The 22,892-nt window shown below is 49.6% G+C and overlaps 1 protein-coding gene across 2 annotated transcripts; it reads left to right on the plus strand.

Annotated features, from left to right (window-relative positions):
* Positions 1-4,730: 4,730 nt before the first annotated feature.
* Positions 4,731-22,623, plus strand: SKIC8 (SKI8 subunit of superkiller complex). 2 transcript variants are annotated; one of them, XM_027068321.2, is made up of 11 exons: positions 4,731-4,809; positions 7,556-7,606; positions 8,323-8,350; positions 9,855-9,960; positions 10,339-10,511; positions 17,003-17,151; positions 17,338-17,431; positions 18,474-18,567; positions 19,854-19,946; positions 20,649-20,727; positions 22,383-22,623. In XM_027068321.2, the coding sequence occupies exons 2-11, from the start codon at positions 7,595-7,597 to the stop codon at positions 22,470-22,472; spliced, it is 918 nt and encodes a 305-aa protein (XP_026924122.1). In that variant the 5' UTR covers positions 4,731-4,809; positions 7,556-7,594; the 3' UTR covers positions 22,473-22,623. The 2 variants fall into 2 exon arrangements, with proteins under 2 accessions (XP_026924122.1, XP_026924123.1); XM_027068322.2 differs by lacking the exon at positions 4,731-4,809 and adding an exon at positions 4,868-5,047.
* Positions 22,624-22,892: the final 269 nt, after the last annotated feature.

Here is a 22,892-nt window from a genome sequence, read left to right on the forward strand (position 1 = left end):
CTATAGCTCTCCGAATGTTTAAAACCAAAACAAAATTTTGGAGGTGCTGGGGTCTCCAAAGTAGGATTTGTATACCCCAATGGTCAGCAAGACCATCCACCATGGTCGGGAAGAAAATACTAGACCCTCAGATAACTTTTACTTTTATCTCATCCTTTTTAAATCCTATTTTTGTATTTGTTTTATAACACACATGAGTATATTAGCAGAATAGTACCTACACATCATTCATAAATGATATACACATATCAGGGCGCATGGTAAAGAATTTTTAATGATAGGTACATGGGGCTAAGTACTTTAAAGGAGAGAGAGTCTCCATAACTTTCTAGAAGTTTCCTTGTGAGGAAATGCCCAGAGTAGGTCATTTCCAGGTAATGCCCCGGAGTCTCCCTGGTTATTAGCTTCCGATGCAAATACCTGTAGGTGTTCAGGGAGCCAGTGAAAGAGGGGAACCCTGGGCTTTCAGGGCTTTCCCCAAAGGTAGGCTGTGTGTTTAGTAAGAAAAACAAAAACAAACATTTATTTCCCCACATCAGCCCTACAAGGAAGGTACTATGTGACATTATCCCCATTTTAGGGCTGAGGAAATGAGGCCCAGTGAGGTTAGGCTGCAGAGTGCAGCAGCCAGGACTGAACCCAGGAGCCCTGGCACTGGAGCCCAGGTTGTTTAACCCCTATGCGTCCACCCCGAAAACCAGAAGGGCCTGGTGCCTGTCCGTGGGGGCAAGGAGGACAGAAGGAAGCACAGGCCCATCCAAGAGTGGGAGTCCTCGGGCAGAGTGAGGAAGGAGGAGCCCCAGAGAGATCCTGCAGCCCGGGGAGGGGAGGGCAGGAGATCAGCTGTGGGCCAGGGGGAGCCTGGGACGAACATTAGAAAGGGAGGTGGGGCTCCTGACATCAGACTTTGCCAGACAGGGCTCTGGGGAGGACCGCAGAGAGCCCATCTGGAGTCCCTGAGAGCCCCAGGAAGGGCAGACACACAGCCCATGGAGCCCCTCTCCCTCTGCCTGTTCGAAGCAGAAAGTAGGACCTTCACCTGTGCCGCACTCTACACCCACTGATGCACTTGTTTTCTTGGAAGTCAACTAAGGCTTTTTGGAACTGGAACAGAGACAGCTCTTCCTCCTAATGAGGTGGTGAGCTTCCTGTCTTTGGAGGTATGCAAGCAAAAGCTGGAGGATCCTGTGATGGTGTTGTGCAGAGGGAGATAGACGTGGGATAGATCTAGAAGTCTCTTCCTTCCCCTTCCGAAATGCTCAGACGTGTGGCTCTGAGTGGAGAGGAGAGGTATAGAGCATAAGTCCTGGGACACTGTGGCCTTGTATCATTCTTCCTGCCTCAGCCTCTCTCTGGGTCCAGGGCTGGGTAGGGAGGCAGGCAGCCACTCTCTGCGGACGGCCGTATTCCAGCCGCAGCCCTACGGGACTGGCCCCCCAACCTTGGCCTCCGTATGATCTGCAGAGCTTTTCAGGGCAGGCCATACACCTGAGTTATTTCCCAAGTAGCTTGGAGTTTTCGCTTGATTTTATGCTGAGATCCCTTCATTCCCTCCAGACTGCAAGACCACAACTTGTAATAGGTATTTAAATGGCATGCAGTCACACTGGCAATTCTCTCCAGATTTGCTCTGCCACGGGCATCAGGGGATCTGTGAAAATTGGTGGAAAATAATTACATCTTCATTTTCCTTAACCTCTAACTAGAATTTAATACTTCCTTTAATTATGAATGCAAAAGCAATAAACCCCAGCAGTATTAGCAGTACCAGTGACTTTGTCACCAATATAAATCACAGATGTTTTCCTATCACGTTGCAGCTGTTGTAGATAATTTGAAATATTACTTATGTTCATTGCTACTTTGAAATTACAGAAGTTCTCAGACCTGCTACATTAATAAAGCAGCACCTACATTACTATTTCACAATTTTTTTTTAATTTTTTAAATTTTTATTTATTTTTGAGGGAGATAGAGAGAGACAGTGCGAGTAGGGGAGGGGCAGAGAGAGAGAGGGAGACACAGAATCCGAAGCAGGCTCCAGGCTCCGAGCTGTCAGCACAGAACCCGATGCGGGGCCCGAACACATGGACTGCGAGATCGTGACCTGAGCCGAAGTTGGACGCTCAACCGACTGAGCCACCCAGGCGCTCCTACAAATTTTTGATAACTCTTTTTTATATAATTGGTTTCTTTTGTAAACCAATGCATTTCACTTAAAAATTTTTTTTATTAATGTTTATTTTTGAGAGAGAGACAGAGCGCAAGTAGGGGAGGGACAGAGAGAGAGAGGGAGACACAAAATCTGAAGCAGGCTCCAGGCTCTGAGCTGTCAGCACAGAGCCTGACATGGGGCTCGAACCCACGAACCATGAGATCATGACCTGAGCCGAAGTCGGATGCTCAACCGACTGAGCCACTCAGGCGTCCCTTATGTACTTAAATACATCATAGTAAGACAGGATTCTTGGACTTCATGAGATGCCAAAGGTATCCCTGGTGCCATAAAGGCCAGTTATCCCTGTCTGACCATCCCAATGCTAAGACCATGCCAATGACCCATGCAGGTGCTCTGGAGTCACAGGGGTGAAAGCTGGTACACAATATATCTTTTTTAAATGAATGATTTGGAATTCCAACACAATTATAGAATTATAGAGCTGGAAGGTCTTTAGAAAGCCTTTACTGCAATCGTTTTCAAACTTCTTAGCACAACTCACAGCAAGAAGTTTTTTCCTTTACATTTCCTTTGCATTTCCTTTCCATTATCTGAATATATGAAACACGTTTTGGTTCTTTTTTACATGATGTAACTTTACCATGCATGATGCACTCTTATATCTTCTATGTTATTTCTTTTTAATCTATTCTATTTCATTTTTAGAAGATGATTAATTGAATTTTTATTTAGAACAACTATAATGCCTGACAAAATTTGAGTTGATACCCAATTTACTTCAATTGGAACTGAAGACTGGCAGATTTGGAAGCAAGCAAATAGATGATTGAAAGCCTTAGGAATCTGACAACAGATAAAATTAAGAGGCACAAAAGTGATCGGTGTACTTTTAGGATAATCTTGAAGTGGGGGATTTATAGTCAATGCACAGAAAAAGAAGAAATATCCACCTAAGCCCAAATCATACAGATTAAAGTTCACTCACTTATATAGTTAGAGGCACTTTTGATAGCCACAATTTTACCATTCTTAAAGTGGAAGTCTTCAAAGATACTTCTTTATATTTAAAAGCTAAAAGTCGGGCACCTAGGTGGTGCAGTCGGTTAAGCGTCCGACTTCAGCCAGGTCATGATCTCGCAGTCCGTGAGTTCGAGCCCCGCGTCAGGCTCTGGGCTGATGGCTCAGAGCCTGGAGCCTGTTTCCGATTCTGTGTCTCCCTCTCTGTCTGCCCCTCCCCCGTTCATGCTCTGTCTCTCTCTGTCCCAAAAATAAATAAACGTTGAAAAAAATTTTTTTTGAAAAAAAAATATAAAAAAAAATAAAAGCTAAAAGTCAAAGTAAAGGTGATCCCATTATCCTGGTTTGGGAGTGGTCCCGTAATAATCAGTCTATTTTCAAAAACCAGAGAAACCCACAAATTTTGCCGACAAAAACAAACGCGCAGATTGGCCAAAACTAAGGCAACTGGTTGTCCAGAAGGCCAGAGGATTATTCATTTCACTGCTAACCACCAGTGCTTTGGGGGACTGATGTTAAGTCCTCTCTGCACTTTCAGAGCCTGGGTCCCAGCCATTGCAGGGCCAGTTTCTGTGTATTTGGCTTTGTGGGATGTGTCTGAACAGGGTCCACTCAGCATTTGGTCGAGGTCATGGGAATTGCCTCCAATTCAAAGACACACTCCGCTGGCCTGAAGATGTAATTTGTACATTCTCTCTTAGCCTTAGGGGCAAATGTCCTGTGATCACACATATCCAGAGTGGTTACAGGAATAGCTTGGTTTTTAAGAGGCACCGAATAAGAATTTTAACAATCCAGGATGTCTGGAAGCCTGCTGGCTTTGACCCAAGCTTTCCAAACCAGTGACATGCAGGGGATCCACTGGGGCTGGATGGTTTCCATGGCAGAGGTGTCACTGAAGGAATTACTGAGGATCAGACAAAGGGCCCTGGGAGACTTGTGTGTCTATTAAGCAATTTCAGGGCAACACAGCCTCCTCCAAAAGTCCCCAAAGATGAACTTCATGCCATTGTAAGAATAAACAATTGTGCAGTCTAACAGTTTTCTGAAATCAATCATAGAATTGCAGTCCTGATAAACTAGATCCTGTGAAGCTCTAACTTCCAGGGAGACTTCAGGGGCATGCATTCACTGTGACCGCACTTCACTATCATCACCTACTAAAATCTTTTTTGGCTACAACCCCAGTTTTAATCAGGAGAGACTGCATCTGTCTCAGGGCTGGGCTTTCAGGGGCCGCCCCCAGACACACACTGCTTTCGCACCTTCCTCCATCCGGAGGGGGCACTCCTGTGGGACCGGCGACCCCCGCCTCTTCTCCATCGGAATGTGGGGGAGGGACTCCAGCCTCCACCTGGGTAGGGGGGCTCCCGCGGGAGTCCAACCCTGAGAAGCGGAAGCCCACCGCCCCCACCCGCAGGTGGCAGAAACCTTCACGGGCGGGGCCGGGAGCGTGAAGCCGCGTCGATAGGCCGTGCCGTGTCGCGCGCCTGCGCCCTGGGGCGGGGGCGGGGCGACATGCTGCCACGCCCCCTAAAGCTCGTCGGTGCGCGACGCCGTCGCTCCGAGCTCGCGTCACAAGTGCGGCGGGCAGCGCAGCCGGCGGGGCGGCGGTGAGTTGACGTGCTCGCCGGTTGGGGATGGCAGTGGCGGGGGCCGCGGGCCGGAGGAGCGAGGGGGGGCCGGAGGCAGCCTCCGATCTGGTTTGCTCCGGGGTACTCCAGGCCGCGGGGCCCGAAGGTGGCTTCTGTGACTGTTTGCGTCCTGGCTGCCTCTCGGCGTGCGGGGCCCGAGAGGAGGGCCGTAGGTGGCCTCGTCTTGCATCCTGAGACTGTTCTGTACAGCCTCGAGGTTAGGGCTGGTTTCTCGGGAGAAGTCTCTGTGACCGTAAACGGAAGTTTTCCAGGCCTTGGGCCACGCTGCCCTCTTGGGGAGCGAATAGGTGCGATCACAGGCTGGGTCCCTGGGTTCTCGTCCCTTCGCGTGCCACCTAGCTTCGTGGGTTACGAACCTGCCTGTACAAGCTGCACAAATTGGCAGGCAGACTGTACAAACTTCACGTGCAGTGTGCTTTGGAAACAGCAACGAATTCCGCCTGGGAAATGGGGGGGAAGTTCCCTAAACAGAGGAGGTGGCAAAAGAGGTTCTGGGGGCCTCTCCGCTCTCAAATGACCTGTTAGGAGAGCATGAAGGAGGAGGTGATGTAGCTTGTGTCCCCCGTTTACCCTCAGAACAATCTTCCGAGGCTTCCTTAAGCTCTGCAAGGTTACCAGGAAGGCGCTGGTGGGACCACGAATACCTACTCACTGGGGTGCGAGGGTTCAGCGGGCCAGTCCCCGGGTGGAACCTGAAGCAGGGCCTGACTCATGGCCAGCCCTCAAATGTCACTCCTCCACAGAAGCTCCCCTTTGTCCTGGGGCAGGAGGGGGGCTCCTTGGAAGTTGGCGTCCTGCAGGTGTTCCTAATCCTTCTTGTTCCCCTGTTGCCGAGCATGAGATCCGGGTGGGAAGGGAGGAGGGCAGGCCTGGGCTTCATGGGGCAGCAGCCCTCGCTTGAGCTCCGTACTGTCATTCCTACCCTGGGCAGGACCCCGTTCTTGGGCCACAGATGAGTGAAACACTACCAACCTGATTGAGATCTTCATAGACAAGGGTTATTTAGAAGTTGTTTGTTTTTCCTCTTATCCTTGGAAAACCTTCACGGTGGCCTTTTGGGATTTGCACATTTAAAGCGAGTAACCTGAATGCCTTCGTTGTGTGGTTTCTGCTGTCCCTGGGTAGAATTGAGGGGGGCATGAAAGTGGATAAGAAAAGCCACATTTTTATGTTCTCTAATCTCTAACTGAAATTTAGCCTTTCCTCCAGTTATGAATGTAGGCAGCAAACCACAGTATTAACAGGGTGACTTTGTCACCAATAGAAATCACAGATGTTTCCATATCTTACGATATGTTCGTCACATATCCCCTGGACGTAAGTTCGTCACAACTTCAGAATTGTAGTAGTTATTAGACTTGATGCTAAGTCATGCTCTGTGTTAATAGTCACGTATGGTATGCTATCAACAATTTAATATTTGTATTTTGATAACATTTTATTTTGGTTGATCCATGCTTGTTATTACAGATTCTGTACCTGCAAATTTGCGTACACACTGAAATTATTTGTGGCCCCAAAGTCAGTACTTGCAGTGCTTTCGTGGTCTGTCACAGACAAGTGTACGGTGGCAAAAAGTTTGGGTCGCCTGACACATTCTCAGCTACAGCTGACTGAGGCGACACTGCCTTCTTGTCTCAGCCCTCCTGTGTTAACAAGGGTTCTCTTTTCCAGGCTGTTTAGTGTCATGGCTTTTACATTTTTATGCTTTTTGCCGGTGACATCACTGTTTAAAATGGCCCCCGAGCACTATGCTAAAGTGGCATGTTAGTGTTCTCAGTGCAAGAAGGCCGCGAGGTGCCTTATGGAGAAAACTTTGCGTGTGTTGGATACGTTTCAGTTGGGCTTGAGTGATGCTGCCGTCGGCAGTGAGTTCAAAACTAAGGAATTAGCAATACGTATCACGTAAGCGGCCTTTAACCAGAATCACACATAGCACGAGTTACGTGTTGGTCGGTTGACAAAAATGTTACAGGCGGCTTGCAGGGCCCTTGCCCATTTCTCCTGGGAGCAGTGGGGTCAGTCTTCGCTAATTGGGTGTTCCTGGTGACTTCATACAACATGACAGCCTTGAATACCAAGAATTGACAGTGCTCGGTTTCCTTTCTAGTCCCGTGTATTTAAAAGGTCCTGAGAAGGGGTTTCTAGGTTTTGCAGGGCTGCTGGAGGGGTCTGTGGCACACACACGTAATAACAAGGACAATTATAGCCTGAGAAATTCAATTTGTTCTTAAAGTAAGTTTGTGTTAGCTGAGACAAGTCCTTGAAGACTCTGCTGCCTTTTGGGAGACGCGCGTCTGCAGCTGCTGACCTCATTCATGTGCTCGTGACCCCTTCAGAGGCTGTAACAGCTTTGTTCCCACATATTTGCTTGTTGAGTTTTGAATAAATAATATTTAAAAATAAAAGGGCCTGTGGTTTTGTCTCCCTGAAGAGCAACAAGGGAGGGAGGCTGGTCCCTGTCTATAGTCAGACTTGGGGAGAGGAACACCTGGCATGGGGTGGGTGTTACTGGGGTCCCTGGGCTCCAGGGGAGCTCACACCACCCGGCAGGGCTGGTGAAGGGGCCCCTGGGGCCAATCCATAGAAAAGGTCAGGGCAGCGCTGTGGCAGAGGGTTGCCTTTTTTTCTTGATAAGGGCAACCTCGTGTATCCCCCTCTGTCCTGATGACACCCCCTTACTGAAGCCCTGATGTTTCCACAGAACTGTCTGGCCGTTAGCCCTTCATCCTTGGTCGAGGAGATGACCAACCAGGTAAGGCCTATGGTGGGGAGTAGAATCAGCTGGTCTCTGACAGGTTGGGGCCCAGAATGTTGTCTGGGTGTGTGGTCAGGAAACTAGCCTCTGATTCCTGCTCTGCTCCTGAAGTGCGTGACCCAAAATGCACTAAGCCTGCACCTTAGTTTACGGACACGTTGAAAGAATTTGTACTCAGCGGGTGCCCGGCTGGCTCAGTGCGTAGAGCATGTGACTCTTGACCTCACGGTTGTGAGTTCAAGCTCCACGTTGGGCATAGAGTTTACTTAATAAAAAAATGAAAATTAAAAGAATTGGTACTTAAAAACCAGAAAGAAAAAAGTATTGGAAAGGGACAGCAGTAACAGGTTAAGCGGGCTGTGTGGTTTTATACAACTGCAGAAGTTAGGCTGGAAACTGGACCCAGAGCCTCCTGGTGACCAGAGCAGGGAATGCACGGAATTAATCAGTGTCCTAGGGGTGGGGGGAGGAGAGACCCCAGCTTCTGTAAGAGCTGATTTTTTCTGGTATAGTCGACTGTGCAAGTCTTACATGAGCAGGAATCAGGGAGCCTGCAGGATGGTCAGGGTGGGGGCAGGGGACGTAGCTCACACGGGGAACCACATCTACCGGGGGGATGGCTGGTGACTTGGGCGCCGGGGCATTTTAGGGGAGGGAACGGGATACATCTGAAGTCTGACCGTTGGTCTAACGTGGCGTCTGTTCTTTTTCAGTACAGTATTCTCTTCAAACAGGAGCAAGGTAAGGGGCCTGCCTGTTCAGGCACACTCACCTGTGAGAACTGTGTCGTCCCCGAGTCTCTGGGCTGACCAGACGCGCAGTCCCCAGACATGCTCTCTGCAGAAGAACTGGCAGAAGCAGCTGAAAACAAATACACTTAAAAACAGACTGCAGCAAAAGCCCCCAGACAACTAACTGAAAAGAAAAGACAAAGCAGGGGTCACATGATAGACTGAGGGAAACTTTCCCACCTGAGGAAGGTGCAGCTCTGAGCTTCCCAGCTCCCAGGGTGAAAGAGGAAACATTTGAGCCTCAGAACTTACCTTGGGAGTCTTTACTCTGGTTCTTCCATTTCAGACAAGCGCGGGGACTCGCGCAGAGGCTTTGACCCTAATGAAAGTGGGGGGGGGGGGGCTGGGGTGGGGTGGAGGCCAGAGTCCAGTCCGGGAGTGCAGCTTGCCAGGGATATTGGGCTTTGCGCAGCTGTTAAGCGCACCTGGACGGGTCAGGTGGCGCCTGGAGGAGTTGGTGGGAATGCCTAATAAAAGCTCTTCCGCTCTAAGTAGGGACATTTAGGGAGTCTGAAGTTTAAGCCCAAAGCATCCTTCCAAGTTAGCTCGGATGAATAACCAGCTAATGAGTATTGCCAGTCGGCTACCTGGTGTGCAGCTCCTGCCGTCCGGGCAGCAGGCTGGCTTCGGGTGGGCAAGTCGTTGGAGCCACGGGGCTGTACGTGAGTCACAGCTGTTCGGGGCCCTTACCTTCACGTCTTGGGAAGGTGTTCCTTGACCACTGCTCCCGGGATGAATAAAGGCTCGGTCTGCAGACTTGACAGGCAGGCCCCCCGGATATGCAGCTGGCAGACTTCAGATTCAAGCTGCACTTGAGTTGTTGGTTACTAGATTGGGTTGGAGTCCCAGTTTCACTCCTTCTTGGCTTTTGACTTTGGGTGACTTCCTTGGCTTCTCTCAGCCTCCGATTCCTTGTCTGTAAAATGAGCAGCTACTTGATAGGGCTGTTGTGATTGAGGTAATACTTATAAAAAGATTAATGTGGTAACTGACTCATTAAGCGTAATAGACATTTGATGGCAAGAGGCAACTCAAGTATGGAGGTATTTATTTCCAGACCTGTACTGTTTGCAGTTGAACTGCCTACTGGTTTCTAAAGATCTCTAAGAGATAAGGCTTAATCAAGTGTAGGTCTTTGGTTGGGGGTGAAGGTTTCCCACCGGTTTCGCTAGTTTTAACCAAGTGATAGCCGTTCCGGGCTGATGCACATGGGCCGCGCCGGATCATTCCAGTGCTCCCTCCCGCCCGGTGAACCTGTGATTAGGGGTAAGCGGCTTCTTCAGAACCTCGCTGCTCGTGTGCCTTTGCGGTTCTGATGGGAGCTGGTGGGAGGGCACTTTGCCTGTAGGGGCAGGTGGATGGACCTCAGAATCGTTGGAGCGGTATTTCCGCTTCAGTTCAGAACAGTTTAGAAGTTGCATGAAGACTTTGAAACGAACTGCTTTCCATTGTAGCCCATGATGATGCCATTTGGTCAGTCGCCTGGGGGACAAACAAGAAAGAAAACTCTGAGACAGTGGTCACGGGATCCCTGGATGACCTGGTGAAGGTCTGGAAATGGTGAGCGCTCTTTCCCCTGACAGCCTTGGAAAGTGAGGTTTGGGGTTTTGCTTCTGGACTCCCCCAAGTTGCAATCAGGAAAGTATTAACTGTTTTCTGAGCTACAAAGCGGTGGCAGTTGGTGGTATAAAAAGGCAGCTGATTTTTTCCTCACTTGTTTTCCCCTTCTTCAACGTTAAGGCCCTATAGTTTAAAAAAAAAAAAAAAAGTCCCATAGTTAAAACTTGGCCACATTTGGTGTCCCGTGGCTCTTCAGGTCCCCTCTGATTCTGCATTTCACAGACCACTGGTAGTGCACGGTCACGGGGGCCAGAATTTCCGATGCCAGGTACAGCGTGTGGTGTGTGAAGAAACCCATTTCTCTGTCCCCCGCTGAAGGTGTGATGAGAGGCTGGACCTACAGTGGAGTCTGGAGGGCCATCAACTGGGTGTGGTGTCCGTGGACATCAGCCACACGCTGCCCATTGCTGCATCCAGTTCTCTTGATGCTCACATTCGTCTCTGGGACTTGGAAAACGGCAAACAGATAAAGTCCATAGATGCAGGACCTGGTAAGAGTTGTGCTTTTAGGGAAGATAATAGACATTCACACTTCCTTCTCAAAACCTCTAGGGATAGGTATGTTTTACAGTTCAGCATTTTTTAATTTGTCTTTTTTTTCTTAAGTTTATTTATCTATTTTGAGAGAGGGGGTGTGGGAGGAGCAGAGAGAGAGAGAGAGAGAGAGAGAGAGAGAGAGAGGATCACAAGCAGGGTCTGAGCTGTCAGCATAGACCCTGACGCAGGGCTTGAACTTACAGACCGTGAGATCATGACCTGAGCCGAAATCAAGAATTAACCGACTGAGCCACCCAGGTTCAGAATTTTTTGGCTTGGAGAGGATAATGCGGGTGTGTGGGCTGTGGGTTATGTGATACCTTTTGTGGAGTTGGAGGGAGCATTAATATCTTAGCAACGAAACATGAGTGTGTGTGTCTGTGCAGGTGAGATTTCACTGCCAACTAAATTTTGGTATTAACCCTGTTTCAAAAACAGTTTTTTAGAAGCTTTAGATTTGGGGGTGTGGACCTGTATCCGGATGGTCCAGGGGTTCTGTTTGCCGTGCTCTAATTTGACATGTGCCCTGCCTGATAGGAGTCTCTTGTGCACAGTAGTGTGTCCTCTTAGGTCTGTGTCATGGCAGTCTCTCCTATGATCTGTATTTGAGGGACAGGAAACTTCTGGAATAACATTCATTTTATGTAAAGCGTCGTAGGACAGCATAGTCTTGTCCATCAGCCTTGATTAATGATTTCAGTGGGCCGGGTCATGTGGCACAAGCAGCGCGACATCTCAGGATCCCTTGTCCCCTCAACTTTACTTATAAATGTCTGCATGGCATTCGTGACCAGGGGCTGTTCGCCAGAATGGGTGATGGCCGCTAGAGAGCACAGAGAGCCACCTGCCTTGATCCCAGGGAAGCCGCTTAGCTGTTTCCCTGGCACACCTCCCTTGGTTGGAGCCCCGGGGAGGTTTGCCCCCTACTGGCTGTGCTCAGTAACCACGACCAGCTTTATATTGGAAAGAATAGTAGTCCCAGGGTTTGTAAGGAGGCTAGGTTGTCTGGAAACTGCGTGTATTTTCCCTCAGAAGCAAGGCTCCCCGGTCTGTGAGGCTCACCCCTGGAGCTTTTTAAAGGATACGCGTGCCCAGACCCTATTTTGTTTCTACTGAAGCACAGTTATCAGGGTGTGTGGGCTGGATATGCATTTGGAAAAGGCTACGTATGGGGGACACTGTGATGGCCCCGGGTGGTTGTCTTGCCCCTGTCCTTATCTGCCGACGTCACTCACGGAGGACTTGGGGTCCCAGACCGGCCCCCAAATCTACGAAGACTGTTACAGAGCCAGGGAGAGGAGAAGGAGGCAGATCTCTTGCTGCCTTTTCACCTTGGGCACCCAGGCCTTCCCCAGACCTAGGACGCTGAGGTCACTGCATGGCTGTCGTGGTCACGGGCACGCTGCAGTTGAAGAAACGAGTGCTGGATTGGTTCCAGGAAGAGGGTGGGTCTGCACGCAGCCGGCCTTGCCTGACCAGCAGTGCCGTCAACAGCCGGGTGCCTCGTCCGTGTGTGAGGCACGTGCCCGTTGGAAGGTTACTGTTAGGAAAGAAACGGTGCAGAGACTCGTCAAGGGGCTGGATTTCTCTTGGTTCAGGAATCTGCACAGAACCGGACCCGGCCACCAAATGGCAGTTCCTTGGGTGACAGAGGAGCAGCTGAGTTGTCCGGACAATGAATACGGGGACGTGGGCCCCGAAGCTGTACCTGTCTGGGAAATATGCCCAGGGGATGTGGACCGACCACCACGGCAAAAGAAAGAAAGAAAATCACTGATCCTGAGGAAGTGAGGCTGAAGACGCAGACGCTGCCCCCAGCACACTGGCACTTGGGAAGACGAGTGGGAGCAGCCAGGGCCTCGCCCCCCACGGCAGGACAGCCCCGACGGCAGGGGGCTGCCCTCCCATTGGGGAGGTGGGGCTTACGAGAGTAAATGTCTGTTATGCAGATATAAATCTTAGGGTGCAGGAATAAGGAATAAGAATTCCTTCAGTTCTGAGCATAAGGATATTCCGTACTAAAAATTCCATATTGTAAACCAGTTAATAGGGAATTGTAAAAATAATTCAGAAATGTTATTCTATTAAACGGCAAGGAATAAAAATCAGATTCTCTAAAAACTGTTATTCCAGTAAACAGCTAACTATAATAGGAATAAGAAAGCATAATCTTATTAGAGTAAATGCTAGTCATTTACAGATTAAAAAGTAGCTGTTGATTACAAAAGCTTTTTCAGATCTTGATTGAGCATTCTTTTTTTAAAAAAATTTTTTTAATGTTTATTTTTAAGTGAGAGAGAGTGTGTGAGTGGGTGGGTGGGGCAGAGAGAGAGGGAGACACAGAATCTGAAGCAGGTTCCAGGCTCTGAGCTGTCAGCACACAGCCTGACACGGGGCCGAAGCCACAGACCGTGAGACCATGACCTGAGCCGAAGTCGGACTCTTAACTGACTGAGCCAGCCAGGTGCCCTGAAGTTAATTTCCTTTTTAAAACGTTTCATAAGAAAAGTGATAGAGCTAAATTATTGATCACTCCTTTGAATATGTTAAAATTGGCAAGGGAGTTTTGTTTTAAAACCCCTTGGAACACACTGTTGACCCATCTGTGCTGGGACCCCTGTCTGCCAGGAGTCCAGCTCAGCGGCCTCTCCGCCGTCCCATGGGCTGGCAAGGGCCTGCCCTCTCGAGCCCAGCCCAGGCATGAGGAGAGCGACTTGGGAGGGAGTCTGTCTGTGCTTTTAACAAGCTGTGTCCTGTCGGGGGAGGGTGGCCAGACTTAGGGCACGTTCCTATACAAGAGTGCACGTGGGCCAGGGGACAGACAGGAGCCGGGCAACTAGATGACTCCCTGGCCTCCAGGCCCGGACCCCGAGGCCCCTGGAGCTCTGTGGGATTGCCTCGGAAGAGGTTCCCAGAGAGCCCAGAAAGGAAATGCTGAAATGCCACCAATGGTGTGCCCCCAGAGAGAGATGTGAAGCAAGTTGTTCACCCCGATTGCGCGTGAGTCTGCAGACCCTTGTGTCCGCGGGAGGAGCACCGTGACGCGTCACATTTGAACGGAGCTCTTGAAATTAACTCCGTTGTCTGGTGTGACTGAAAAAACAGGCGATCTTTAAAAAACACAGTGTATCTTTCCAGTCCTTATTCCTTGTTAATTTTGGCAAACACTTTGTCCTATCATGGCACAACAGAAGAGTGTTTACGGCAGTACGTGTTCCTTTATTCACAGCTTCCTTGAGGCAAGCTTGCACTGCTGTGATTGCAGCATCAGGTTAACCCACGGTGAGCGTGCGGTTCACCGAGTTTTTGTAAATCTCTGGGGCCGTGCAGCCAGCTCTGCAGTTCAGTCTTAAAACACTCGCGCGCCTCAGAACGTCCCCTCAGGTCCACGTGCAGTCCGTGTGCGCCTCAGCCTCAGGCAGCCTCAGACCCACTGTGTCTGCAGTTTTGCCTTTGGAGAACTTCCATGTGGGTGGGGGGGGGGTGGGGTGTTGTCTTCTACACCGTCTTTCTGCGGCGTAAGGTTTTCAGGGCTCATTCGTGTTGTAGGGTGTGCCGGCAGCTCCTTTTTGTTTCTGGACAGTGTTCCCTTACCACGTTGCAGAATATTTTGTTCTCCCACCCAGCACTTGATGGACATTGGGATTCTCTCCAGGTTTTTACCGTTATGGGCGGTGCTGTGAACACCACTGCCCAAGTCTGTGTGGACACGTGTTTTCATTTCCCTCGGGTGGATATCCAGGAGTGGAACTGCCAGATGTTGTGGTGCTTGTTTGCATTTAAGAAATTGTCAAACCGGGGGCACCTAAGTGGCTCAGTCGGTTAAGCGGCCGACTTCAGCTCGGGTCGTAATCTCACGGCTCGTGAGTTCGAGCCCCGGGTCGGGCTCTGTGCTGACAGCTCGGAGCCTGGAGCCTGCTTCAAATTCTGTGTCTCCGTCTCTCTCTGCCCCTTCCCTGCTTGTGCTCTCTCGCTCTCAAAAATAAATAAACATTTTTAAAAAATAAAAATAATTGTCAGACTGTTAAGAGAACAATCCCATTTACAACTGCACTAAAAACAATAAGATATCTGTGAGTAAACCCACCCAAAAAGCTGAAAGGCCTGTACTTTGAAAACTATAAAACACTGATGAAAGAAGTTGAAGAGGAAGCAAAGAAATGGAGAAACATTCCATGCTCCTTGACTCAGAGAACAAACCTTGTTAAGATGTCTATGCTACCCAAAGCAGTCTACACATTTAATGCACTCTCTATCAAAATACCACCAGCATTCTTCACAGAGCTAGAACAATCCTAAGATGTGTGTGGTACCACAGAAGGCCCCAAATAGCCAAAGTAATCTTGAAAAAGCGAAGCAAAGCTGGAGGCATCACGATTCCAGATTCCAAGCTATACTACAAAGCTGTAATCACCAAGACAGTATGATTCTGGCACAAAAATAGGCACACAGATCAGTAGGACACAATAGAAAACCCAGAAGTGGACACAACTGTACGGTCAACTGATCTTCAACAAAGCAGGAGAGAATGGCCAATGGGAAACAATCTCTTCCACAAATGGTGCTGGGAAAATTGGGCCACTCTCTTACGCCATACCCAAGAATAAATTGAAAATGGATTAAAGACCTAAATGTGAGGCCTGAAACCATAGTAATCCTAGGGGAGAATGCAGGCAGTAACCTCTTTGCCATTGGCTGCAGCAGCTTCCTTCTAGATACGTCTCCTGAGGCAAGGGGAACAAAAGCAAAAATAGACTACTGGGACTTTCTCAAGATAAAGCTTCTGCACAGTGAAGGAAACAATCAACAAAACTAAAAGGCAGCCACCGGAATGGGAGAACAAATTTGCGAATGACGTATCAGATAAAGGGTTAGTATCCAAAATATATAAAGAACTTATACAACCCAACACTCCCCAAAAATAATCCAGTTTAAAAATGAGCAGAAGACATGGGGGCGCCTGGGTGGCTCAGTCGGTTGAGCATCCAACTTCAGCTCAGGTCAGGATCTCACGGCTTGTGAGTTCGAGCCCCGTGTCGGCCTCTGTACTGACAGCTCAGAGCCTGGAGCCTGTCTTCAGATTCTGTGTCTTTCTCTCTGTCTCTGCCCCTCCCTCGCTCACACTGTGTCTCTCTCTGTCCCTCAGAAATAAAGATTTTTAAAAAATTTAAAAATAAAAATGAGCAGAAGACAGGGACAGACACTTTTCCAAAGAAGACATCCGGATGCCAACAGACCCATGAAAGATCCTCAGTGTCACTCGTCATCAGGCAAACGCAGATCAGAACCACAATAGATACTACCGCACACCTGTCAGAACGGCTAAAATCAACAACACAAGAAGTAACAAGTGTTGGCGAGGATACGGAGAAAGGGGAGCCTCTTGCATTGTTGGTGGGGATGCTGGTGCAGCCACTGTGGAGAAGAGTGTGGCGGTTCCTCAGAAAGTTAAAAATAGACCTATCCTGTGATCCAGCAATTGCACTACTAAGTGTTTACCTGAAGGATACAAAGCACTGATTCAAAGGCATAGATGTACCCGTATGTTTACAGCAGCATTATGTACAATAGCCAAGATCTGGAAGCAGCCCCAGTGTCCACTGACTGATGAATACATACAGATGATGTGATACATGTACAGTGGAATATTAGTCATAAGAATGAGATCTTGCCATTTGCAATGACATGGATGGATCTAGGAAGAGTATTATGTTCAGTGAAATGAGTCAGAGGAGGATAAATACCATGTGATCTCACTTGTATGTGGAATTTAAGAAACAAATGAGCAGATGGGGGGGGGGACAGACAAGCCAAGAAACAGACTCTTAACTATAGAGAACACACTGCTGGTCACCAGAGGGGAGGGAGGTGGAGGGTGGGTTAAATAGGTGATGGGATGAAGGGGTGCACTTATGATGAGCCCCCAGTGATTAAAGTTAAAAACAAAAACTCGAAATGTTTTTCAGAGTGGTCACACCAGTGTATGAGGATTTGGGTTTCTCGATATCCTTGTTAACACTTGTCCGTCCTGTTTTTATTAAAATTTAAGTAGATCTGTACTAAGTTGGTAAAGAATTAACACCTTTACACACAGGTTTTTGAATCAGGACATGATTTCTAATCTTTTAAAAATGTATCTTTCGGTAAAACTTTAAAAGTTTTTAAAATTGGGGCGCCTGGGTGGCTCAGTCGCTTGAGCGTCCGACTTCAGCTCAGGTCATGATCTCACGGTCCATGAGTTCGAGCCCCACGTGCTGACAGCTCAGAACCTGGAGCCCGTTTCAGATTCTGTGTGTGCCCCTCTCTCTGCCCCTGCCCTGCTCATGCTCTGTCTCTCTCTGTCTCAGAAATAACATTAAAAAAAAAAAAGTTTTTAAAATTAAGGTGACATCTTTTCTCATTGTGTGGTTTTTTTTTTTTTTTTTCTTTCTTTCTTTCTGTTCAGTGGATGCCTGGACTTTGGCCTTTTCCCCTGATTCCCAGTATCTGGCCACAGGAACTCATGTGGGAAAAGTGAACATTTTTGGTGTGGAAAGTGGGAAAAAGGAATATTCTTTGGACACCAGAGGAAAATTCATTCTTAGTATTGCATATGTAAGGAAACCTTGCTCTCTTCTCTGTCTCCCACTGTTTGCAGTCTGTGCCTCCGGCCTGTGGCCATGCTGGGGGCAGGCAGCTGTCTGGCGGGCGTGGGGTGTCGCGAGCAGGGGATTTGCTGACGTTTGCTGGGCATGGCCTAACAACACGGAGTCTCAGGTGCTCTCTGCGTGTTCTCCACAGAGTCCTGATGGGAAGTACCTGGCCAGTGGAGCCATAGACGGAATCATCAATATTTTTGATATTGCAACTGGAAAACTCCTGCACACGCTGGAAGGTATGGCTCATTTTCTTCTGTGCAAACTGGGTTATCCGATGAGCTTTATACTATCTCCGTTGGAAGTCTGAGACGCCTCCAAGTCTTAGTGCGTGGTCGGAGTTGTACCCCTGTTGAGTGCTTGTTTTGGTGAACAGGCTTACTCCATTTTTGTGTTAGTAGATCTCAGCTGTATGAGAATTTCGTCTCTGTCTTGTTTGGTTCTACAGAAAGTCGTGATTAAGAACCAGTTTTGTCAAGAATCTGACGGTGGATGAAAGCGCCCTGCCTGCGCTCTGCTCTGCTGGCCTCAGGGTGTGGGTGCGAGCCCCGTCAAGCATGGTGGATGGGACAGAGGCTTCTAGCCTGTGCTGTTTTACATGTTTGTTTATTTTGAGAGAGAGAGAATCCAAAACAGGTTCCATGCTGTCGGCACAGAGCCCGACACGGGGCTCAAACCCACCAACTGTGAAATCGTGACCTGAGCTGAAACCAGGAGTTGGACGCTGAACGCGCCTCTGCCCTGTGCTCTTTTGTACTAGTTTGAATTCTGAATTCTCTCCTGTGCCTCCCCACCCGCACACTACTCACCTGCCAGAAGAAATTTAAAGTCAGAGAGCCCCACAAGAGGCAGGACGGCTGAGAAAAGGCAAGAAGGACCCCGTCCTGGCAGGCACATGCATACGTTACCTCCTCAGTTTATTGTTTACTCTACAACACAGGGTTTGGTAGGGAAAGCGCGTCCTGCTTGTTCATACAGATCAGAAGCAATGTGTGGTTCCTTATTTGTCCATATTTGTAGTGGAGGAGTTTTTCCCAAGCCATGTGTGCTGAGGTCCAGCTGGTGAGGAAGGGAACCGAGGAGAGGTGGCTCCAGGAGGATGGGGCCTGGATTGCATGGATGTTTCCAGAACATTAGGAGGAGGGGTGCATCCAGTCCTTCCCCTCCCTCTCCGACGAAAAGCTCCTGGGCAGTGCGCCTCAAATACTTGTGGTCGTTAAAAGGGACGCTGCCAGTGGGGAGCCCGTGGGGGGAGACTAACGGGGCCTTTGTGAATTTCAGGCCATGCTATGCCCATCCGCTCCTTGACCTTCTCCCCGGATTCTCAGCTGCTCGTCACTGCCTCAGATGACGGCTACATCAAGATCTATGATGTGTAAGTTGCCACGGAGACTCGGGCTTCTCGCCCAGTACCAGTGTCCGTCTGGTCTCCCCCTGCTTGGAGGAGTCCTGTCGAGTAGGCAGCCCTTCTCCCGGCTCCCTCGGGGGCTTGTGTGCAGAGCCTCAGGCCTTCCTCCCCCATCACACCCCCGTCCTCGAACTGGGAATGTCCGGGAGGGAGATGTGCACCATCTGCCTGCCAGGGTGGGGTCTTTCTTGCCTTTTCTCAGCCGTCCTGCCTCTTGTGGGGCTCTCTGACTTTAAATTTCTTCTGGCAGGTGAGTAATGTGCGGGTGTGGAGGCATAAGAGAGTGATCGCTCTCTTCAGGTCGTGGCCGTCTGTCACCGTCAGCTTGTGCAAGGCCCCTTTCTCCTGGGCTTTTCCCCATCCTGTTCCCCCCACAAGTCTCCCCTGAGAGGTGTTTGTGTGCTTGACACTTTGACTCAGTACTGAGACCTGTGTGCCTCTGGTTCACGGCTTCCGAATGTGGTGGATCCCCTGGGGGCACACGTCACACTTCTCCGTGCCCCAGCGATGAATGGGTGCTAAGATTGCTGCCATCTGTCTGTTCCACAATCCTGACCGTCTGTGTGCGAGCCCACACCTGGGCCTGTGAGGGTTTTTCGGGAGCTGCTGGGCAGTAGGAGTACTTCTAGCAGCTTTTGGAAGACAAAAAATTGTCAGCAAGGCTGATCTTGGGGCTGTGGCTTCTGACGAGCTGACTGGGGGTGTTAGGACGCGGGGCGTGCCTCTGTCCAGTGTGCTGGCTTGTTAGACTCGGGGGGCACCTCTATCCAGTATGCTGGCTTGTTAGATTCAGGGGGCGCCTCTATCCAGTGTGCTGGCTTGTTAGGACTCGGGGCTGGCGCTTTCAGTGTGGCGTCTGCTTGGGATTCTCTCTCTCTCTTTCTCTCTGCTCCTCCTCCTCTGCTTGCCCATGGGCTTTTCTGTCAAAAATAAACTTTACAAGAGAATGGCGTATGCAGGCCACGTCTGTTGGGGAGTGGATGTGGACACCTCCCTTGGATATGGTGGAAATGGTGCGGTCGGGGTCAGAGCCTGCTGCTGTCCGAGGTGGCCTGCCTGCCCCTGCCGGCCCTCGGGTCCTGTCTCCGGAGTCATCTTGCTGAGCTGCTAGAATGTGGTTCCTTTATTTTGAGCTTTTAAGCTCTCAGCTTAAATAGTACTCTTTGCTGTTGGGGGAAATTCACACATTTTGTGCTAATGCCGCCATACAGACTTGTTCCCTCTCCATTTTGATTGAAACTTCCCCATTTCAGACAACACGCCAACTTGGCTGGAACACTGAGTGGCCACGCGTCGTGGGTGCTGAATGTCGCCTTTTGTCCTGACGACACTCACTTTGTTTCCAGGTACTTTTGATTCTTGGCACTTCCTTAAATGCTGGGAAGATGTAGATGGTCTTTTAGGAATCACCTTAAAATTTGAAGATGATCTGACCCTTTTTTGTAGACGGGTTTCCTCACTGGTTTTGGGTTTTGTTTGAAGCTGTGAAGGCAGTTGTCCTTGGCGGGATCGAAGGTGGACTGTTTTCAGTCTAGGCTTCCACACAGTTACTTCAGGAGTGGATGCCTGTATTCCGATAGTAACTTAAAATACGTAGGTCTGTTTGCAGAATGTTGTGCTTTGAGAGCCCAGTGTTATTCCGGCCCGGGACGGCCAGGACAGGTGGAAGATTTGAGACAGACAGTTTAATAACAGTGCTCAGAGGCTACAGAAGCCTCTTCCTGCAGGAGCGAGCCTCCATTTGGAGGCTGTGACAGGGCCCCTCAATCCGGAAACAGGCACAGGTGTCTGAGACTCCTGCTGAGGGCACTTGCACGAGGGCGGGGCAGACGAGAACTTCAGGGAAATGGCTGCTCCGTGCGCGGGGGAAGCCACGGAGATGCCGGCCCCGGGACCCCCACCCCCCACCCCCGGGGCCCAGGCTGGCCACTGAGTACAGGTAGGCAGAGTGTAGGTGACAGGAGGGTGGGATTTCCGGTCACATTCCTTCCGACTTTAAAACCGGGATGAAAACCATTCTGATACTAATGTTCCCTTTTTTAAAACAGTTCATCTGACAAAAGTGTGAAAGTTTGGGATGTTGGAACGAGGACTTGCGTGCACACCTTCTTTGATCACCAGGATCAGGTATGGCCCAGTTCCTTCGTGTCCGCTGGCGTCGTCTGAGCACTGCACCCGCCCTCCCCCTTCCCCGACCCGCTGCCGGGGCCTTGGGGCTCCCTGCTCAGTGTCCGGCCAGCCAGCATCCTGTGTCCTGTCTGGGCTGTGGGTGCTGCGGATGTGCTGGCAGCCTCGCGAGCCGAGAGGCGTGAGAACGTGGCAGTAGCCACACTGCCGTTCGGGGGCCCACGGGGAGCGCTGTTCCGGGTGCGGCCTGCTGTGCAGCTCGGGAAGGGCCTTCCCCACAAGTCGGCACTTGTCGTTTTTGGAGCTGCCCACAGAAGTGATGTGATCTTTTTCTTTTCTTGTTCTTTCCTTCTTTTTTTTTTTTTTTTTTTAACATACTCGAAGCCACGATTTCTCATGGGTTGTTTGGCTTTATCGACATAACTTTTGCATCAGTGTTTAAATGAGGAAAAGGGGGCTCTGTTTTCCTGGGGGCCTTGTTGTCTCTGCCAGTGTGGAGGTGAGTGGAGGCTCCGGTGGAAGGCAGAGGCCCACTCAGTAGGTCTGGCGTGGGGCCTGGGGCTCTGCATTCTACCCGGCTCCCCATGAGGCCAGTGCTGCCGGCCCCAGCCATTTAGACTAGCAAGTCTTGGGAAACTGGTTAGTGTAAAAAATAAAATGCCCAAGGCAGTAAAAAAGTTGACTTTCAATACATAGTTGTTTTTATGATGATGCTTTCTTTTTTCAAATTTTATATTTGTTTAAATAATCTGTATATAGGCCCAACATTGAGGCTTGAACTCACAACCCCAAGATCAAGAGTTCCAGGCTCCACCAGCTGAGCCAGCCAGGCGCCCCGTGTCCCCTTTGGAATGCAGCTTAAAGTTAGCATAATTGTTCATGCTTTTTTCCGTTTGATCTTAAATCAGTGCTAACAGAGTTGAGGGAATTTAGTCTTGATACTTCACTTCTGGATTTAAGCATTCTGCCGTGGGAGTAAACCCCCCTGGCTGGCCGCGTTTCCCCGTGCGAGAGGCTGAGTGTGGTGGTCTCGGAGGTTGTTTGGGTGGCAACGCTGAGATTGCGGCTGGACACCCCCCCCCCCCCGCCCCACTTGGGGTCAGAGGGACAGGCTGACCTGAGGGAACTCCGGCTGCGTGTTTTGTCAGGAAGGCAGTGTGACTGTGCACTTGAACACGCAGCAAGTAAAGTCAGTGCCCCGTGACGTCTAGTTATCCAGCTTGAGGCCTCTAGTCACAGGGGAGGATCGTTGGCTGGGGGGCGGGGGGCGTTAGGTGAGGGGCCCCTGAGGTCATGCCCTGGGGATGGTCCTGGGGCCTTTTTCTTTCAAACGCAAGCCTATGCCGTCCCCTGTGGGCTCCGTGTTCACGGCATTAGGTCCTTCCTCGGGTTCTGAATCCTGAAAGGTTTGTAGGTACACAGATTTGTGTTTAGAAATGAGATCTGACGGAGTATAGGAGGTGAGGGAATGACGACAGGAGCAATGCCAGATAATCCCGTTAAAGAAAAGGCCCCATTCTTGCTGGTTCAGAAAACACGGAACACTGTCCTTTTGGTGTTTTTCTAGATTTGGTACGATGAGAATAGAGGAGGATGTTTGTTCATAAAGAATAAAGACATGACAACTTTGTTTTTTCTTTTTATTGGATTTACAGGTCTGGGGAGTAAAATACAATGGAAATGGCTCAAAAATTGTGTCTGTCGGCGACGACCAGGAAATTCACATCTATGATTGCCCAGTGTGAACACCAGTCTCCCAGACTAATGCTGCAAAGAGAATGTATACATTGATCGTGACATTCCTTACCTTCCTAGCTTAACAAAACAGAGCATTTATTGTAGCAGAAACTTAAATTTTGTAGATATAATATAAATCTTTTCATGTTTTATTGGAAATGCTGTTCATACTTTAACAGTGTTCGTGACCCAGACACCGGTGTTCTTGAAAATACTTCTTCCGTGCACCCTGCGGCCGGCAGGAGAGCAGGGGGAAGTCGGCATCGTGCGAAAGCAGGTAACTGTCCCAGAGATGAAGGGACCCAGGCACTTAATGAACTTGCAGTTTAGAGGCACAGGCTTCCTCCTCCAGGGTGCCGAGTCACACAGAAGCGGTTTGATAAAGCTGATCGGTTTCAGAACGGGGTCCTGAAGGGTTAGGATATTTG

The sequence above is a fragment of the Acinonyx jubatus genome, chromosome B3 (genome assembly GCF_027475565.1).
Source record: "Acinonyx jubatus isolate Ajub_Pintada_27869175 chromosome B3, VMU_Ajub_asm_v1.0, whole genome shotgun sequence".
Lineage (NCBI taxonomy): Eukaryota > Metazoa > Chordata > Mammalia > Carnivora > Felidae > Acinonyx > Acinonyx jubatus.